Raw genomic sequence first — 20,303 nt, forward strand, 5'->3', positions numbered from 1 at the left:
ATTAGGCCCAATATATGTAAAAAGTGTGTGGAACTCAAAATCTTTGTAGTTTTCAACTGTGATTTAGCCATGGACATCTAATTTAAATTAAGAGACTTAAACCTAGACATTCCATAAACCTTAACTGAAAAATAACCTTAACTAAACACTGCAATCCAAACAATTCAGTGTATTTAAAATGCTTTAGACAAACTAGTCAAACCATGATTTTTTTTATTATTATTATTATTTTTACTACAGCCTCCTTTCTCATAATTAGAATGATAAAGAAAATGACATCCAATTTGGGATACAGCATGAGTTAGCAGATTACATTAAAATGATTCCTAGCCTGAGATGATTTTTCTTATTTGTCCCAGCAAAGAATAAGTTCACACACTCAGAGAAATTATTTTTTTCTCTAAAACCCAACTGAAACTTTAAAATTTGACTTTACCAAATGCAAATTAGAGTTGCAGGAGGCAGGCCACACCTTTGTATAAGTTCAGATGGGCACAGGCCACACTTGAGTCACCCCTGCCAAATGAGGAGAAAGTGTGATCTTTGTGGTCACAGTATGTATGTGTTGTTTGTCTATATTGCTGCATATTTATTTAAATCAAAACAATTAAAAAAACAGGGATCAGCTAGGCTTGAACAAACAAGAGTAAGTAGATATATCAACAACAGCAATTATCTTTCTATTTGTAAGGGAGTTAACATTGTTAAAAAGGTTGTATATTAGTTCAGTAACAGCAAAATATTCTTAATTGCTCTTTGATGCCACCCACCCTTTTTAAGAGAGGCTTTTCACAGAAATGCAATACAGAAAACCTCTTAGTCATCTATTTCGTCCTCCTACTATGCAGCCTTGTTTCCTACAATATATATTTCAGTTTTTTGTTCAGTCCAGACTGAACTATTGGGGCTTCTATCACTTTTCTTGCAAGACTTCTGTACCATTTCTTGATATTATTGTTAGGACATTCTCAGATATTCAGCCAAAATTTCCTTTGTTTATTTCATCCCATAATTCCAATTCATGCCCCTCTTGTACCACTTCAAAGAATTTCCCTCTCTACTTGGTATTAGCATTCTTCACATAGTTATAGTTGATCATGTTCACCCTCTAGTCATGATCTAGCAAAGTTAACTTCGTTCTACCTATTTTTTCCTTCCAAGTCAATCCTTCCATCTGAATTTTTTCTGTTGCTCTACTCCAAATGACATCCAGTTTGTTTAAATTCTAGCATCTAGGGGCCCAGAACCAAAAGGGTTTTTTCTCTAAAAATGCCACATAAAAAGGAGTACCATCTCTAGTTCAATGTACTGCCACTAAATATGTACATGGCACAAAATTACAGTTTTTTGTCATCATGTTGCACTGCAAGCTTTTATCAAGTTTGCTGTCCAATGTCCTTAGGCTGTTTCAAAAGAAGAAAGCCCAGCTGATTTATGTTTTCCTTACTAAGAACCTGATAACATCCTGAAGTTACAGATAATTTATTAAATAAAATACAAGTTTAGAAAACAAGATTAGAACACAGACAAGTAAATGTTTAGCTGTATCAACTGCTGAATGTTAGCAACAGTAATAGCAGACTTTTTGCAAATGCAATGAGCTCTAATGTGGAGTTGCATTTTTCTGTTTAAAATGTCAATAGATTTCTAGAATTTCTTGTTTGAGTCTTTTAAAATAAAAATGTGTGTGAATTGACTGGTACATGAAACTTTGTAACAATGAAACAAGCTGCATTATAGTTTAAGGTTAAGATATCTGAGGTTGGATAAATCCACTGGAATTTATTCTCCCTTTATCATGTCTAAATAAATTCAGCTGACAATATAAATTGATAGCATGTATGAGCAGAAGACTGAACTGCTTCACATTTTCACACTTGCGTTTTCTGGTTTAGGATTGCTTCTTAATGAAACAAGGGAAGTGCTTACATGAGAAATTCAAATAAATCACACAAGTGGTTCTAAACAAAAGTGCAACTCTCAACAAGATGTTAAAGACAAGAGAAAATTCACCAGTTAGAGACATTTTTCATATATATTTAAATGGGCAATTTCTGCATTCAGTTCATCCAACTGCCTAGTAAGACAGTATGCCATTTTATAAGCCAATACTTTTGACACAACAGACTTTCGTACTGTCCAACATGCTAAATTTAAAGTATAATTTGTTGTTGCTGCTGCTACATTTGAAGATGAGAGTTTAAACAAGGGCATATTCCTTCTCAGTCCATCAGCGTTTCCTACTTAAACCTGTAGTGAAATTACTCAGTTCTGCTGAATGGGACATCAGATTTTGAGTTTGCACCCTCACAATGTCCTCACTGAAAGATTAAGCAGAAGAAGAAATTGGACTGGTGTCAGCATTTATCCAGGCACAAAGATTAGAAATCTTGGTAAAGGTAACACAGAATACAACTGGCTGAGTAAGTTTACTGTTTTTTATATATCCTCCCTCTGAAATTTCCTCCAGTATGAACCAACAGTACGGTTTAGTTAAGTGATATATCAGATGAATGCAGCCAATATATACCTCTACCCCGATATAACGCTGTCCTCAGGAGCCAAAAAATCTTACTGCACTATAGGTGAAACTACATTATATCGAACTTGCTTTGATTCACCCGAGTGCTGCTTTACCGTGTTATAACCGAATTCATGTTATATTGGGGTATAGGGTATTACTTTGTAGTTAAGAGCTAACTCTCTAAACTTTTATAAAAAAACATTATTAGGAGCATAAAATTATAAAAGCAAGTTCTCAATAAATCTGCACTTAAACGCACAACCATCCCTTTACTGCACTGCCCAGCAAATCCAACTTTCCAGCTTCACTAATGAGAACCATTTACGAGAGACAATGATGTTCAAGCCCTACCTGTTCATTTAGACACACGGATAGATGAAGAAGTAGGGTGCCACAGATTTGTGGGGGGGTTATGTAAGGAAGGGTAAAAAAAATTTAGAAAGAGCAGAAGCTAACAATGACAATTCTAAGCAGATCCAGCAAGTTATTCTTTTACAAAGTAGAGAAATACTTGCCATTACAGGGAGAACTTGCACTGCCAAACGCAATGTCATGTGCACATGGGATTATCCTGCATTACTCTATTTGGAAAAACTCTTCATTTTCTGCAATACCTAGAAGAACTATTAGCATCTCATCCTGCTTTTTCTGTTTGGTGCTGTTTGTATTGGTTATGCACAAACCTTTTCATTTTGTGGCAAATGTAATAAAAGTTTTCTTCATGCAACTTGTCACTTCACCGCCTTAGTTATGCTTCAGAGGCCATGTGAATGTTGTCTGTCCACTGACAGACACACAGAGCTTGAGTGCTAATAGGAACATTGAAGGAGGAGCCCTTATACCCTGCAACCAGTAAAGGCAAGTTTCCAATTTATGAAGCCGAAGTTGCAACTGCTAGTTAGATTTAGCAAGCTTTTAAAAACAAAATAAAATTAGAGAAGCTTGAATCAAACCTGATGTACTCACAGAAACCGAAAGATAGTAGGACCTGTTATAGAGCTGAAGAAGGGTCTGAGCAAACTAATTGGAGATAAAATACAGGAATAATAAAAAAAAAGTGTTGAAACTTAAAAGGTGCTAAAAAAACACCACACAACCCCACACAATATGAATTCTAAATCATTTAAAACAAGGATCAAAACCACATCAAGACAATTCTACTTGCTGGAAGGTCCATACAAAAAAACCCCGTGGAATTGCAAAAGCAAGAGTTTTTTAGTCTTCTCTGCTTGGAACCAATCCTATAAACACTTTAATCCAACACCTACTACAAGTCCTCAATTCAAGCCTCCTCCACCCATATTGTAAGATTTTAAAACGTTATTTCACTTATAATTTTAGAACAATTCAACTACATAACTGGGAGTATGCCACTTGCTCCACTACAAGAAATATCTAGCTCAAAGTCCTACTGAATTGTGTATGACTCATCCCTACTACAAAATACGATCGTATCAGGCAGCCTATTTACCTTATGTCCAAATCCATGCTTATATCATTCCAATTTGTTGGATAGACTGAAATTCAGCCATGTTTTGTAACCAAGCTACATGAAGAACTGGAACAGCGGCATAACCATAGATTTGCGAACAATCATAATACAGTTTCCTTGATGCAATTATAACTGTAGTGGAGATGGGCCCTTCTGTGGGTAGGGAAGGATCCACCTTTTAATACTCAGTCTGGCTCTCACTGACTATTGCTCTTTGTTGTTTTAGCTATTGAACTTTAAGGCTAACATAAATTACTATGGTTATATCACAAAACTGAACCTTAACCTACATGTCAAATTTAATATAGATCATTTTGTTCAAAGACGTCTAGACGGTTATTTCCTTGGCATCTAGTTGTTAGAAGCCATTAGAAATCTCTCCATTTGAATTGAGTATTATGCACACTTATTAGACTATTGGAAATAAAATGTGTCAAAGTCAGGTAAGTTATTATGTGGATCAGAAAATGTGCTTGGATTTCAGTTAATCACATCAAACTTTATGATGGTTTGTTTTCAAAGCTTTCAAAAAGGCCCATCTAGCTGCAAACATCTGGATTAAAGAAGCGAAGTATCACAAATTACCTGCTGAACGAACACATTGTTCAGATGACTGGCAAGTCTTCGTGCAAATTGTTCACGTAGGTCACTGAACCGCTGTTGTTGCTGTTTGACTGCATAAAGCATATCGTGTCCTAAAAATCACAACAGAAAATATTTTAAGACTTGTATTTTTTTTGTTAGGAGTGGAAGAAGCTACACAGCAAGATTCTATGCGTGGAAAAACTTTAAAAAACTGAAAGGAGAAATACTACTGTAATAATGAGAGTGTTAGTTACATTTTCCCTATTTTATTTAACAAAAGCTTTACCTGGTCGAAGAGCTACATTCATACACTGCAAAAGGGCATCAGCTGCATTAGTGCAGGCTTCAATGCCTCGAGAAGATGCCAGATCCCCCTCCTGGAGGGCCTTTATGTGACCTTTTGCCAAATCCATATGATTCTAAAAGATAACATACAAGTACAGCATATGAGCAAAGCACTGGCTAAAAGTTTAGTTTCATGCTATTCTATTGAAAGAAGATTGATATTATAGGACACTTCTAAAAATAGTTACTTCCCAATACAAAAGGTCTCAGATTTCAGGCCACAATTAACATGCTTACAACTAGGAATTCTATCTCCGACAGCAGCTTCACATTATTCGTGTTGCTGAGATGAATTAGGTGGTTGCTTTCTGAGATTTGATCCATTTGCTCTTTTACACTCTGTAGCATTTCCTCATAACTGCTCAGCTTCAGCTCAATTTGATCCACTTCCTTTAGAGCTTCATCCAGCAGCGTCATCAGGATGTTCACTTGTTTCTCAGAAGCCATGATTGATTGAATGTTTGCCTGCAGAGCAAATAGTTAATCACTTTATAGCCTGACTGTGAATAACAATTGTATTTTTTTTTTAAATGGCACCCTCATGACTATCAAATACTGTACCTCCCAAAATGTTAGGTTGTTCTGGCTTTCTCCAATTTCAATTTGTTAAAATATTAAGATTTTAAGTGGGTTTTAGCCCACAAAAGCTTATGTCCAAATAAATGTGTTAGTCTCTAAGGCCACAAATACTTCTCATTCTTTTTGCTGATGCAGACTAACACGGTTACCACTCTGAAACCTGTGACCACAAAGTAGGTGCCTTAAGCCATGGCAGAGTGTGGAATCCTCGTCTTATAAAAAATCAGTAAGAATAACATTTTGCTCTATTTTTCACAGTATTCTAACATGAGTCAGCATGCAAAGGCTGTAGTCACAGAATAATTTTAACACTTTGGTCCCTGTGATGAATTTTTTATAATTTTGCCCTACGGAAAGCTGGAGTTAGGGAAACTGTTTAATTGGCAATACAACCGTGTTTCTACACAAATCAATCCCATCGAGGAAAAAACAACTGTCAAGCTTAAGGCAAAAATATAGTTTAGATAGTTAAAAGCTGTCTGTTCTGCAAAAACATTGGAATCACCGAGTCATTAAGCTCACTATGTGACAAAGCACTGGCAGTTTGTTTGTGTTTGTTTTTAAATCAGTTACTGTCAAAGATCAGTCAGTCCAATTCTGCAATACTGTGGCATTAATCCAAATCTCCTAGTTGACACTGCTTATCACCCTATCCTAAGGTGAGCGGAATATTCTTTTCAAAGTTAACATCTCTGTTAGTGTCTCATTTTACAGTGTTCTCATTTTATAGCACGACCTCTTATCACAATTTGCTTATCTTTTTATTAGTCTATTTACAGAGTTGGTTTACTAAACATATTCATGGATCTCACTTGTCCTTCATTTGTTTTTTGGGAGATGAAAACATCTTCTAGAATGCCTTCCTTTTCCTTCTCTATCCTTTACCTGAAGTCCATTCAGCTCATTTCAGAAGGCCTGGAAATGGTTTTAAAGTTCTTTAATATAGGTACTAGTGAACATGTAATTCTTCTGCACAAAGATAGCAATATATGTATCCAGTTAACTGTAATATGCACAATACTCTTTAGCCTCTACTATAGAATGCACTGTTTGCGTTCACACAAATATAAAATGTAACAAATGCATAAAGCAGAAGTCTATATAAGATTCCAGGATTGTGTGTGTCTGTATCACTCTGAAGCCAAGAATATCTGTTGAATCAACCTGATAAGATGGAAGCAGCTACAGCATTAAGAGCTCTTTTTGTTTAGAATATGAACAGGTTTAATTATCACTGGGATTCATTGTCTGGTACCATATGATTTAAGTTCTCAGCCATTTTTGGCCTATTTAAAAAAAAAACAAAACAAAAAAACCCCCACATTTTTGTGTATTACACCTGTGCAGTAGCTCGAGCTTTCAGCTACTAGTTAAATTATACTGTCATATGTGCAAAAATGCACTAAACTGAGTTTCACAAGGTATGCTAATTCATTATATAATTTAAAAAAAATAAAAAAATAAAAAAAATAAGAAATCCTTACCCCATCTAACACCTGCAGCTCTCTGGATAACTTTTCTGCAAAGGCTTCCGCATTAGAAATGGCATATTCACAGCCTTCCATCATTATTTCAATGTCCTGTTCCTCTCTTGCATTTAACTCTTGATACTCATCCACAGCTTCTTCATCTCCTCCTGCTACACTCTGATTTTCTCCACTTGGAACAGATTCTTATGAGGGGAAGGGGGGGGGGAAGCCCACAATGAATTCATTTTTGTAATAAAAACCCAGGAAAAAAGTGCTACCATTTTAAATGGAGATAGATAATTGAACCTCCTTTAAACAAAAGTAATTAGATTAGACTAAAAGACAAGGCCACATCAAATACAGGAAAGGAAACACATACAATACAATACAAAAACAAACAAGCATGCATGCGGGCTAAGCCCTATATTTACTTCAAAATCTTTTGTAGGGTTTTAGGGATAAAAGCCAAAGCTAAACCTTCACATCAAAGAAAGTTTGGAGAATTTCAGTAACACATCACAAGAGATTCCCAATTTATTCCTATCCAATTCCACAAGCAAGTCAAGAAAGCTTCATAGTCACTGCTACTGAAGACTGTTCATACATTTAGCAGATACAGTCAGGATATTACCTGTGTAGACTGCTAGAAGATGATCACCAACTACAGATGATATCTCCACCTCAATACTAAAACAAACTGGAGGAGACTTATGAGTTCAAGAAGCAAGGGGACTCACTCTGTTACTCATGATGGAAAGTTAGATAAAGGGTAGTAACTCGCAAGACAGTTAATATAAAGGGATTGTTTATTTGGCAGGGCCACATTCTACTTTCACAATCCTTAATAATAGGTTTCAAACCTCCCATACTGGCCTCTACCAGCCATTAAGTGCCAAGCTTCAGCTAACAGGTAGATGTAAACAATTCCCCCCAACACATCCAGTGGCGCCCACCAAGACGGCTGCCCTCCCACCACCCAAAATCAAGCCACTTATTTAGCATTTAGGAGCCCAACCTTAGGCACTCATTTTTGTAAATCTTTCCCTCTACCTCTAAAATATGCTAAGAGTAATTCATAGGAGAAAAAAATTGTTCTACAAATAGAAACTGAATTCACTGAGTAAGAGTGAAGTTGATGCTCAACAGAAATTTCCCATAGAACAGGAAACAATGACGGAAATGAGGATTACACCTCAAGACATTGATTAAAAAAATCCAGACAAATATTAGCTGAAATCTGCCACAGGTTTCAGTGTTCTTTTGCTGTTGCAATAGTAAGCTTATGAAAACAATTTGGAGAGAGTGATTACAAAAGCATAAAAGACATTCATGTAGTCCCATACACCTTCTATCACACACCTGGAACTTGCTTTCTCTAGCCATTTGAAAAGATATTCAATGAATTATTTCAAGAGAACAAAAGCAACTTAATTACAAAAAAAATCGTTACACAAAAGAATAAAGGAAAAGGTGTTACGCACCTTCTGCAACTTTAGGTAGTTCTGGAGAACAAAAAGGTGTGAAAAAAGCAGAGGAAAGGAAGCAAAGAATATTAGCTGGGCAGAGTATGAACATTGTGTGTGTGTTTTTTTAAATGGCAACAAGGTTGAATGTTACAACATCATAAGATTTGAAAAATTCAAGTTCAACATTAAAAAAGTAAGTTCCCAAGGAGTTGTTTTTAACCTGTAAATACTCCGTAAGTCTAATGACTTGAACTCAAATGTATCTACATGAGTCAATTTAATTGTTTAATACTAGTATATTACTTCTGCCATTTCTGATTAAATCAATCTATGAACTGTCGTAATTTCGCTGCAATTTATACCAGATTCTAGCCATCTAAATGATTTAGCCTTTTACAGTTTTACTCATGTTGTTATGATACAGAATAAGTTTACTCCTGTTAGTCTGATACATTGAAGACTGCTCAAAGACAATTGATTAGTCACTACATGAAATTGAATCCTGCGAAGGCTTTCCAAGATTTATATAAAAAAAGAGTGTCAGATTACCCTAAACAAATGCAAAAAATGAAGTTTACACACATTTGTATAACATAGTAAGATTTATACAACTGCACAAAGAGAAGTTAAATGCCAGCATGAACAGAGTTCTCCTCTTCTTAGACTTACACATGATCTTTATTGTATTAGGGAGTTAGTGAATATTTCAATATTCACTAATTATTCTGTGTCTCCAGCATACAGACTGTTTCATTTGTAGAAAATGTCTTGTTCTATTTGTTATAATAGCGAACCTGCTTTCCCCCAAAACACAGCTTCAAATGAACAAGTATCTTTACCAATAGGGTAGTAAATTTGAATAGATATAGTTCCTAGTATTTAAGTCCATTAAGTGAATTAGTTAGAACTCCAAAACCAGACCTTGCATTTGCTTTTTATACATTTTAGTGAATATATTTTACCACAATGGTGTAAAATGGTAAGTTTTGTTTGTTTAAAAAAAAAAAGCCACCATTATTGAATGTTACCTTCCAAAAGCTGGGCACTAACATTCACGAAGTCAATTTTCTTTCTAAGGTATCTCTGGTTCAGTTTCCAGATACATGAAATGAAAGTGTTCTTTTCTGCTGTGCTGCTGGCAACCCATTTGTACACTTTGTCAAGATGCAAGTCAAATTCAGGATTTTCCTGCAAAAGACCAGAGAAAACTCATCAGGCTTATCAGTTACAACTGGTTCTCTGAATAGTAGAATGACAGTTTCTAGTGTTTAAAAAAGTGGTCTGATGGTGGGACAGATGGAAGCTTTACCGCTGTCAACTATGTGTGGTGTGCTGAGACAGCAGGCATACAAGTGTACTTTGATCAAGGAGAGGCTCAGAGACTTCAGGTAAATATTCCAAAACAGATTGGCGGCGGGGGGGAGGAAGCATAATTCAAACCTTCAGGTAAAGAGATTACAGATTGGCATGAAGAACAAAACCATTTTCTTGAACTAGATCTGGTGACATTCTCATAGGATATGAAGACTCCTGTGACAGATCTTGGAAATTTGTTTACTAGTACACCTCTGCCCCAATACAACACGGTCCTCAGGAGACAAAAAAAAAAAATATCTCACTGCGTTATAGGTGAGACCGCATTATACCAAACTTGCTTTGCACCCCCCCTTCCTTGTTTCCAGACTGCCCCCTCCAGAGACCCCCACCCCTAATCACCCCCAGAATCCCACCCACTACCCAATCCCCCTGTCCCCTGACTGCTCTGACTCCTATCCACCCCTCACCCCCTGACAGGCACTCATCGGCAGCAGCGGGAAGCAGAGCAGCCTGGCCCCAGTCTGCTCCACTCTGCCAACTCCCAGCCACAGCGCTCTGCTTCCCGTCATCAGTGAGTGCGGAGAGGTTGGGGAAAGGATGCCTCCTCACACTCGCCTGCAGCGGGAAGCGGAGCAACACGGCCCCAGCCTGCTCCGCTTTCCTTGCCCCAGCCCCAGCCGTGTCACTGTGGGGCAGCTGGGGAAAGGTCCTGCACTCACCTGCAGAGTGGAGCTGGCTGGGACTGGGCTGCTCCGCTTCCCACTGCCAGTGAGTGCGGGGAGGTTGGGGAAAGGACGCCCTCCGCACTCACCTGCAGCGGAAAGCAGAGCGAGGCGGATCCAGCCCACTCCACGCTGTCAGCTCCCAGCCGCAGCACTCTGCTTCCCGCTGTAGGTGAGTGCAGAGAGGTTGGGGAAAGGACGCCCCCCGTACTCATCTGTGGCAGGAAGCGGACCGCTGCGGCTGGGAGCTGGTGGAGTGGAGGGGGTTGGGGCCGGGCTGCTCCGCTTCCACTGCTGCTGGTGAGTGTGGGGGGGAGAAATGGGGGGAAATCCCTTCCCTTAAGCCCCCTCGCCCGACAACACAGCTGGGGCCAGGGTGAGGAAAGCAGAGCAGGCTGCTCCCAGCCCCCTGCTAATTCCCCAGGCCAGTCTGGGACTGTGGGGACCCAAAAGTGCCCTCCCACAACTCCTGCCCCCAGACCCTCAGGAGAGCCGTCTTATCTTTCTGATCACCAGAAGCAGCAATGGAACCAGTGAGAAGGCATACAGTTGATCCTTGCCCCAATACAATCGGAATGCATCTGTTACTGCTTCTTGAGCAGAACTATGGACATTTTCTGCATTTTAGAGTTTTGTAGTTGCACTCATCGCTGTAAGATTTGAGCAACGGTGGATAGAGAACCAATCAGTTGCATTTAAAAAAAAATTGTAAACTAGGGTTTTACTTTTCCATGTAATAAGTCACTTACAAAAAGTAAACAATTTCAATTTTATTATTACATTTATCTTATTGCATCCACCAATGAGAACATTGCCTTAGAATCATAGAATATCAGGGTTGGAAGGGACCTTAGGTGGTCATCTAGTCGAACTCTCTGCTCAAAGGAGGATCAATCCCCAACTAAATCATCTCATTCAGGGCTTTGTCAAGCCTGACCTTAAAAACCTTTAGGGAAGGAAATTCCACCACCTCCCTAGGTCCAGTGCTTCACTACCCTCCTAGCAAAAAAGTTTTTCCTAATATCCAACCAAAGCCTCCACCACTGCAACTTGAGATGACTACTCCTTCTTTTGTCATCTGCTACCACTGAGAATAGTCTAGATCCATCCTCTTTGGAACCCCCTTCCAGACAGTTGAAAGAAGCTATCAAATCCCCCCCTAATTCTTCTCTTCTGCAGACCAAATAATCCCAGTTCCCTCAGCCTCTCCTCACAAATCATGTGCTCCAGCCCCCAATCATTTTTGTTGCCCTCCACTGGACTCTTTCCAATTTTTCCACATCCTTCTTGTAGTGTGGGACCCAAAACTAGACACAGTACTCCAGATGAGGCCTCACCAATGCCAAATAGAGGGGAATGATCTCATCCCTCGATCTGCTGAAAATGCTCCTACTTATATAGCTCCAAATTAGCCATTAGCCTTCTTGGCAACAAGGGCACAATTTCCAGCTTCCTGTCCATTGTAACCCCTAGGTTCTTTTCTGCAGAACTGCTGCCTAGCCATTCAGTACTCAGTCTGTAGCAGTCCATGGGATTCTCCCGTCCTAAATGCAGGACTCTGCACTTGTCCTTGTTGAACCTCATCAAGTTTATTTTGGCCCAATCCTCTAATCTGTCTAGGTCCCTCTATATCCTATCCCTACCCTCCAGCATATCTACCACTCCTCACAGTTTAGTGTCATCCGCAAACTTGTTAAGGGTGCAATCCACACCATCCTCCAGATCATTAATGAAGATATTGAACAAAACCAGACCCCGGACCGACTCTTGGGGCACTCCGCTTGATATCGGCTGCCATCTAGACATGGAGCCATTGATCACTACCCATTGAGCCCGATGATCTAGCCAGCTTTCTATCCACCTTATAATCCATTCATCTAGCCCATACTACTTTAACTTGCTGGCAAGAATACTGTGGGAGACTGTCTCAAAAGCTTTACTAAAGTCAAGAACAACAACATGTCCACTGCTTTCCCCTCATCCACAGAGCTAGTTATCTCATCATAGAAGGCAATTAGGTTAGTCAGGCATGACTTGGCCTTGGTGAATCCATGCTGACTGTTCCTGATCACTTTCCTCTCCTCCAAGTGCTTCAAAATTGATTCCTTGAGGACCTGCTCCATGATTTTTCCAAGGTGAGGCCTTGATTACACTTGATTAAAAGCTTTTCATTAGCCACTTATATATCCAGCATCAACTGCACTCAACATAGACTATGGAGTTTAAAATCAGGCTAAGCACTTTAAAATACCCACTTTTCCTCCAGTGAAAGTTTCATATCCTCTTAACGCTATACATTCTGTGCAAATTAGACTAGCATTTACCACGACATATTACTTGTATTGCTGCTAATGTTTTTCCTACAAGCAATTGGCACATGAAACTGGACATGATGGGAAATGAAATCTTTGTTAGGACTACTTCCCATAAAGCACTATAAAAGAATCTCAGTTGCCTCATCAGTATGAGCTGCTAAGTGTGATGATTAATGATATATTATAAAAAGTGTGCACACACACACAATTTTATGGATGTTGTGCATTATAGATGATGTGCGATGTGAAAGGCAAGGGTCCTGTGGGAAAAAAATAGTGTGCGATCCTGTAATTAAAACTATTATAATAATGCATTCCCACAAGGGAACTGAATTAAAGGTGCACAGGCAATGTTAATCCTGGCTTTTCTTAATTTTTGGGTGCTTGACTTTGCAACCATAATGTTTTTTTAATAGTTTTTATAAGATATTTATAAATAGCTTATAAAGTATGACATACATACAAAAAACACACACACTTAAGAGACATATTAGGTTCCACTGAGTAAACTGCTCTTAAAGAAAAGCCTTGATAGAAATAATAGTTTTAGGGGAACTCTGACCCATAAGGAAGTTATTTCCCTAAATTAAACTTAGATTTTCTTTTTAATTGCACTCTTCTTAAAAGTTACAACCAATGTATGTGTTAAACATATATTAAAGGAGTAATAAAGTTAAGTGTATTCACCCTACTCTTGACGGAAATCTTCTACAAGCCAGTAAATCTAAATAACTTTGGATTATTCATACCAACAGGCAGAACATTAAAGGGAAGAAAGAATGAGTAATGTGTGGGCTGGTCTACACAACTTCTTAAGTTAACGTAATTTTGTCACTCAGGGGTGTAAAAAAGACACTCCCCTGAGCGACGTAAGTTAAATTGACTTAAGTGCTGTCCACCCGGAACTATGTTGACAGGAGACATTCTCCCACCGACATAGCTTCCACTTCTTTCAGAGGTGGAGTAATTATGCCAACGAAAGAGCGCTCTCCCATCAGCATAGTGCATCTTCACCAGATGCACTACAGTGGCGCAGCTGTGCCGATATAGTGCTCTAGTGTAGACTTGCTCTGTGTTTTGTCCCCCCCACTCCCATCTCCAGTTACACACCAAGTTCTGAGGTATGAAATACTTAATAGAAAAGTTACCTTCTACAGAACAGAGATGAATTTCAGGACCAAAACCAAATTACTGTTGTGGGCATGCATAATCAAGGATTTATGAAGAAGCAAAATATTTCAGGGTCATATACTTTTCAACAGATGGGTCAATGTTCTCATTTCTTATGGATGGCTTATAAAAATGTATCTCATTACCACGTACATTATTTGTTTTAGACAGCTCTAGCTAGGTTCTTATATATTGTTCATCACCACGGTTTCAAAGTGCGTTCTGGTACAAGCATTACTTAAAACCTAGCACGAATTATGAATCAGCAGTAATGCTTTCATTCTACAAAGGTAGTCCATTTCAAGGGGACCTGAATCTGGAGTAAAGATTTTATACAGCACTCAAATTGGGGAAAAAAAAGTAGTAGTTCTCTCACAAGTTCTTGCAAACAAGCCAAGCTCTACCTATCTGAGATGCATCTGACAGACTATGTAGAATAGATACTGAGAATACTATTGATAGACATTGAGAATACTCTGCTGGCTTCTCAGGCTAAGCTCCCTCTCACTGGAGTTCAGATACAACCTTGGGCAAGACAGATTAGGATACAAGCAAAATAGACATATGGCTGCCGTCCCAGCTTCCAACTCTCATGTGATGTTAGAATCCAAACTTTGCGTAGCTCACAGTTAACAAGTTAACTTGGACTCGAAAGAGCTCTGAATGAAAAACTTTTAAAGTCTCTATATAGTTAGGGACACATTCTAAACACAGGTCACACAAGCATGAATACATACTTTAACAGCATCTTTGGCATCAACAACAGCAAGATCTCGAAGCGCCCACGCTGTCTGTCTTTTGTAGAAATCTCCCTTATCAGATTTCTTCACTTTGACCACATTTACTTGCACTGGACGTTCTGTTGTCACTGTTAAGTACAGAATTACTTTCAGCAATGAGCAGACGCTATTTTAACCAGTAGCAACGTCAACTTCCCATCTACATTTGAATCTATGATTCTGACCAGATTTTCCCCTTCAGACAGTGAGCTTAAAGTTTCCATACATTGTAAAGGGATCCCTCCAGACACAGGCTTCATTTTTTATCTCAGACTCATATGTATCACTGCATAACTTCTAAAATCAGCTACAGTGCTATGTAGGCATTTGTTCCTCATTTGTTTTTTTATAGTAGCCCTAAAATGAAGTGATGAGTTTAAAGAGCAAAGTTGCATCTATAATGTAAAACAGAAGCAAGGACTGACACAATCTAATTAAATTCCCCACAAAATATGGGCTTGACACACTATATTATTATGTTATTACTCATTTGTATGATCATAGCACCTACGAGCCCTCGTTATGGACCAGGACCTCATTGCACTATGTGCTCTACAAACACAGACCAAAAATATAGTCCCTGCCCTAAAGAGCTTACAAGATAGGTACAGTAAGTCCTCACTTAAAGTCACCCCAGTTAACATTGTTTCGTTGCTGATCAATTAGGAAACATGCGTATTTAAAGTTGTGCAATGCTCCCTTATAACATTGTTTGGCAGCTGCCTGATTTGTCCACTGCTTGCAGGAAGAGCAGCCCGTTGCAGCTCGCTGGTGGGGATTTGGAACCAGGGTGGACCGGCAGCCCCATCAGCTCCCCTCTCCCCTAAGGTCCCTGTGAGGCAGCTGCCCAGTAGGCTACCAATTGTCAGCAGTTCAGCTGTTCCTCCTCTCCACTGCCATGTGCTGCTCCTGCCCTCTGCCTTGGAGCTGCTCCTGGGAGCCTCCTACTTACTGTGCATGGGGAAGGGAGAGGGCTAATGTCAGGGTGTTCTCCCTCCCCCCACTTACTACTTCTCCATATAGAGCAGGGTGGGGACAGGACGGGGCTCAGGATGGAGAGAGCTTGCTGGTCGCAGCTGCTGTCTCAACTTCCTGATTTTTTTTAAAGGCAATGTACTTAGAGTGGGGTCACTATACTTAAAGGGGCAATGCACATCTCTTTCGCTCCCACACACAAGGTGTGTGTCTCTGTCTGCCATGCTGTCTCCCCTCCCTCCATTCGTGCTGCCTCGTAGAGTGGGAGGCCGCATTAACAACATGTTAACCCTTGAGGGCTCAGCCGAATACTAGTTCATCATTTAGCGGTAAGGCATTCCCTGAGAAATATCCCACCCTCTGACTTCACCACCTCAATCAAGTTTCACAATCATCATTGCTATGTACAGTACTAAATTGTTTGTTTAAAACTTATACTGTGTGTATATATATTTTTTGGTCTGGTGAAAAAAATTTCCCTGGAACCTAACACCCCCACCTCCTTTACATTAATTTTTATGGGGAATATGGATTCGCTTAACATCATTTCGTTTACTGTCTCATTTTTCAGGAACATAACTACAACGTTAAGCGAGGAGTTAATGTAGCGCAGGGGTCGGCAACCTTTCAGAAGCGGTGTGCCAAGTCTTCATTTATTCACTCTAATTTAAGGTTTTTAGAAGGTCTCTTTCTACATGTCTATAATATATAACTAAACTATTGTTGTATGTAAAGTAAATAAGGTTTTTAAAATGTTTAAGAAGCTTCATTTAAAATTAAATTAAAATGCAGAGCCCCCCCAGACCGGTGGCCAGGACCCAGGCAGTGTGAGTGCCACTGAAAATCTGCTTGCATACCTGCTTTGGCACACGTGTCATAGGTTGCCTACCCCTGCTGTAGCCCAAGCAGTATCCACAGTTACATTATCGCAGGATTGGGGTGGAACACAGAGTTAATAAATCAATCAATCACTGGAGAATCAGGTTTGAACATAAAATTGCCCTCTCTGGTTAGGGTTATTATGGGGTGGGAGGAGGGGTCAAATGGGGGGGGGGTTGGGTTTTTGTTTGCAAGGGTTCTGAGTTAGGCCAAATTGACACTAATTTGCCAAAAGTCTCTACTGCTTGGAAGGCCTGCAACTAAACTCAGAAACAAAGGACCAAAAGTATAAAGCAGAAAAAGAGAGCACTCACATTTCCCTGGAGCTCCCTGCCCCAGCTTCTAATCAGTACACCCCAGCCTTTCTCCCTTCCCTTTGAAAGTAAGGAACATTATTTAAGGTGTTGAGCCTAAACAGCTATGCTGCCCTTAAATAATTCCCAGTCAGTAATGCTATTCTTACTTGCTTCTAAACCACAGTGGGGAATTAAACCCTAAACCCTCAGGTCACTGGCTGGCTTGACAAGCCCTCCTTTTAAGAACATACCTGGAGCAGGGTTCAGCATGGCTTTAACAGTAAAGCTTTTTTGTTATGAAAACATGACTAATTTATTTTCACTCTATACCATAACTGATCCCATCCATTTATAACAAATGGAAGTACATGTTCTCTATACAGGAAAGGAACAGGCTGAGACATGAAAAGCAGTTGCCACTTAAAGAAATTAAGTACAGTAAAATGAAGAGTTATATTTAAAGTGAAAAATACTCAAAGACAATGAAAAGAAATCCTTTGCTGTGTCTCTCAATCAACATACATACCTGTGGCACACAAAAAGCAATTTCTCTTCTTTTTGCCTGCTTTGCACACATTCACAATGCTTAATAAACGTTCATCATTTGGAGTGAAAATATCCCTCTGTAAGGCATGCTTGATTGCAGTCATTTTCTCTCAGCTGAAAAACAAGTTTAAGAACATCATGCTGAGTATAATACAATGTTCAAGCACATTTATGAACTGGTTAAATACTGAAAAGAACAGTTACCGGTATTTTCTTGATAGTAACTGTGGTTCAAGAGGTTGTCAACTACATGGATCCCCTCTATATGTGTGAGCGCCTCATGCATATATCAGAATCTTTGAACAGTGCTGCTCATTGAGCCATGTCTGCACTGTGCATGTCCTTGTGCCCCCACCTACCAAGGGCATAAAGGCAGAGCTGCCTCAACTGTCCCTCAGTTCCTTCACTAATTCAGAATCCCAGGTAAAGGGGGTGCCAAAAAAGTGGGAATGGAGGATGACTTATGAATGAAAAGATCCCAAAGAACTGTAGCCATTATAAAAGGTCAGTAACCATTCTCTCTTCTTCGAGTATTTATCGTGAAAGTAATAAACAGTGCCCCAATTTGAACGGTGGGATTGAAGATTCCTAACTACTACTAAACAATGATTGTAAATATACTCCTACCATATTTGGCATCTGATTTTACAGCCAGGACAAGGGCATAGGATTTAACAAATGGGGATTACTTCACAGAGCAGTCTTGCTGATCTCAGGTATGGGGAATATTTCTAAAGCATGCAGAGAAGGCAGCCTGTGCTCTTTGATTGCTGGTACACCTCTTCCTACAAACACGTGAATGAAATACACTGGGTTTTACATTTACATATTCTCTTGGAAAAAATGGCCTGCCCCTTTGAAATGTTACTTACAGCAGCAAAAAATCTGTCTAAAGGGCTTTGTTCTATCAAAACATAACAAGGCCCTTGAAACTTCAAAGGTGTGGAGAGGTTATTTTTCCCCCGTGGAGAAGAATGAGATTTTGGAAAGAAAAAGATTAATAGAATATTCCTAAAATTGTGTCAGATTTGGGATGAGGTCTCCACACCACCTTATCTCTATGGAATATTGTATGAGGGTTAGTGATGACAGCTTGTTAGTTTGCTGAGACTGCTAGCTGATGTAATAGCAACAAAGTAGTGCAAAATCTTGAGCCCTGCTAGACTCTTCACTAGACCTAGATGCCCAGTGACAAAATAATCCACCTTCATCAAGCTCAGAAATCAGAGCCTTTCCTTCTGGACAAAGATTTGACCACAAGAATCCACAAGTTTATCACTTCCAGAATGATTACTCCTGGGGGAATTCTGCATCACTGCATGTGTGCAGAATTCATGTCCCCTGTAGATTTCTTTACTTCTCTGCAGAAAAATGACTTCTGATGGGGAAGCAAAGGGAAGCCTTGAGAGTGGTCATGTCCCCCTCCTCAGCAGCACAGGTAGGTCAGTTTGGGCACCTGGAGAAGCCAGTTGAGACATAAATCACCACCGGGGAGGGGGGCTGGGCAGTCTTGTGTGTGGCAGAGAAAGACACACTGTTCCTCTCACGCACACTTGTCATGGAGGGGCAGAGCTTTCAGTTGTTTTTGAGGAGGTAGGCATGGGGCAGTCTCTGTCCCCTCAGGCAGGGCAGAATGTAGCAGCCTGCCTACCTAGTCAATTGTTCTTAGTGAACTGTTCCCATTGTCTTTATGAAACCCCCAAGAGTATAAAACAGATGTAAAAGTTTCAAGGCTCCTTTACATTGCCAGAATGGGATAAAGGAGTCATATTGTAAAGGACAGTATGGCTTATAAATGCTTATAGTATGTCAGTGATCTGAAGTAGTCTAAATTTTTGGACTGAAAACATTTCCTATCAAAATATGCTCCACGAACAGTTTGCTACTGACTTTTCTGGAGATCGTCCACAGTCAATATAAATTGTGAGCTTGATTCTCCAGCCCTCACTTGCTCTTCAGTTGCCTATGATGTAACACTGAGCATATGGTTGCATATATGTGTTGACTAATAACTAAAAAAAAAAGTCAAGCCTAGATACATTACTATTAGACAAAGGAGATTTGGGGATTTCCTCCAGTGCTGTCCACTCCCATTCTCCATCCATTGTATTGTAATTTAAATAAATTACCAAAATAATTGAAACCAGCATGATTATATTGTGTTATTTTGACTAAAAAAATTGCAGAATTTTTACTTTTTTGGAACAGAATGACCCCAGGAGTAAATTACTAATGCCACTCTGTATCTGGGGCTAGAAGTGGAAGTAACACACTCTCCAACTTGTGCAGAATGTTGTAGCCTCTCTCTTCAGTCAGATGGGCAAATGGTGAGCACAAACTCTATGCACCAATCTTTCTACAGACTTTACAGTCCACCTTCTATTACTAGTTCAAGGTCTTGGTCCCAATCTTCAAAGCCATTAGTAGGCCAGGAGGCCTCAGTTACATCAGAGATCTCATCTCCATATATGTACCAACAAGACAGCTGTGCTCTTCTGAGATAGTGCATATGACAAACCCTAAAATGAAGTATGAGAGAACTGGAGATAAGGCATTTTTGGCTCAGTAACAAGCTTTGAGAGGAGTTAGGAATATAGCACCGGAAGGGACCTCCTTCCCAGGTCACTGAATCCAGTCCTCTGCTATTACAACTCCATCATATACTCCCATTCATAAATTTATCAAGCTCCAGGATTGACAAATTGATAACAGGATTTTAAAACTAGTTAGGCTGCTTGCCCCCATTACTCCTATTGGGAGGCTGTTCCAGAACTTCACTCTTCTGATGGTTAGAAACCTTATTCTACTTTCCAAACTAAATTTATTCATGGCCAGTTTATACCT

The 20,303-nt window shown here is 39.5% G+C and overlaps 2 protein-coding genes across 9 annotated transcripts in view; one reads left to right on the forward strand and one right to left on the reverse strand.

Moving 5' to 3' along the window:
• EXOC1 (exocyst complex component 1) overlaps positions 1–20,303 on the reverse strand; it is a 73,947-nt gene that overhangs the window by 52,392 nt on the left and 1,252 nt on the right. For 2 of the 7 annotated variants that reach the window (XM_050947481.1, XM_050947479.1), the window contains exons 2-10: positions 17,440–17,573; positions 14,722–14,852; positions 9,489–9,648; positions 8,476–8,496; positions 7,010–7,197; positions 5,184–5,411; positions 4,888–5,020; positions 4,602–4,711; positions 3,491–3,544 (exon numbers count right to left, since the gene is read on the reverse strand). In XM_050947481.1, coding sequence (XP_050803438.1) covers positions 3,491–3,544; positions 4,602–4,711; positions 4,888–5,020; positions 5,184–5,411; positions 7,010–7,197; positions 8,476–8,496; positions 9,489–9,648; positions 14,722–14,852; positions 17,440–17,563 — 1,149 coding nt within the window. In that variant the 5' untranslated portion in view covers positions 17,564–17,573. The remainder of the gene's footprint in view (positions 1–3,490; positions 3,545–4,601; positions 4,712–4,887; positions 5,021–5,183; positions 5,412–7,009; positions 7,198–8,475; positions 8,497–9,488; positions 9,649–14,721; positions 14,853–17,439; positions 17,574–20,303) is intronic. The other 5 variants (XM_050947485.1, XM_050947482.1, XM_050947486.1 and 2 more) reach the window with 3 other exon arrangements.
• Positions 1–20,303, forward strand: part of LOC127048325 (uncharacterized) — a 172,382-nt gene that overhangs the window by 42,509 nt on the left and 109,570 nt on the right. The window lies entirely within an intron of this gene.

Source organism: Gopherus flavomarginatus, chromosome 3, assembly GCF_025201925.1.
Source record: "Gopherus flavomarginatus isolate rGopFla2 chromosome 3, rGopFla2.mat.asm, whole genome shotgun sequence".
NCBI lineage: Eukaryota > Metazoa > Chordata > Testudines > Testudinidae > Gopherus > Gopherus flavomarginatus.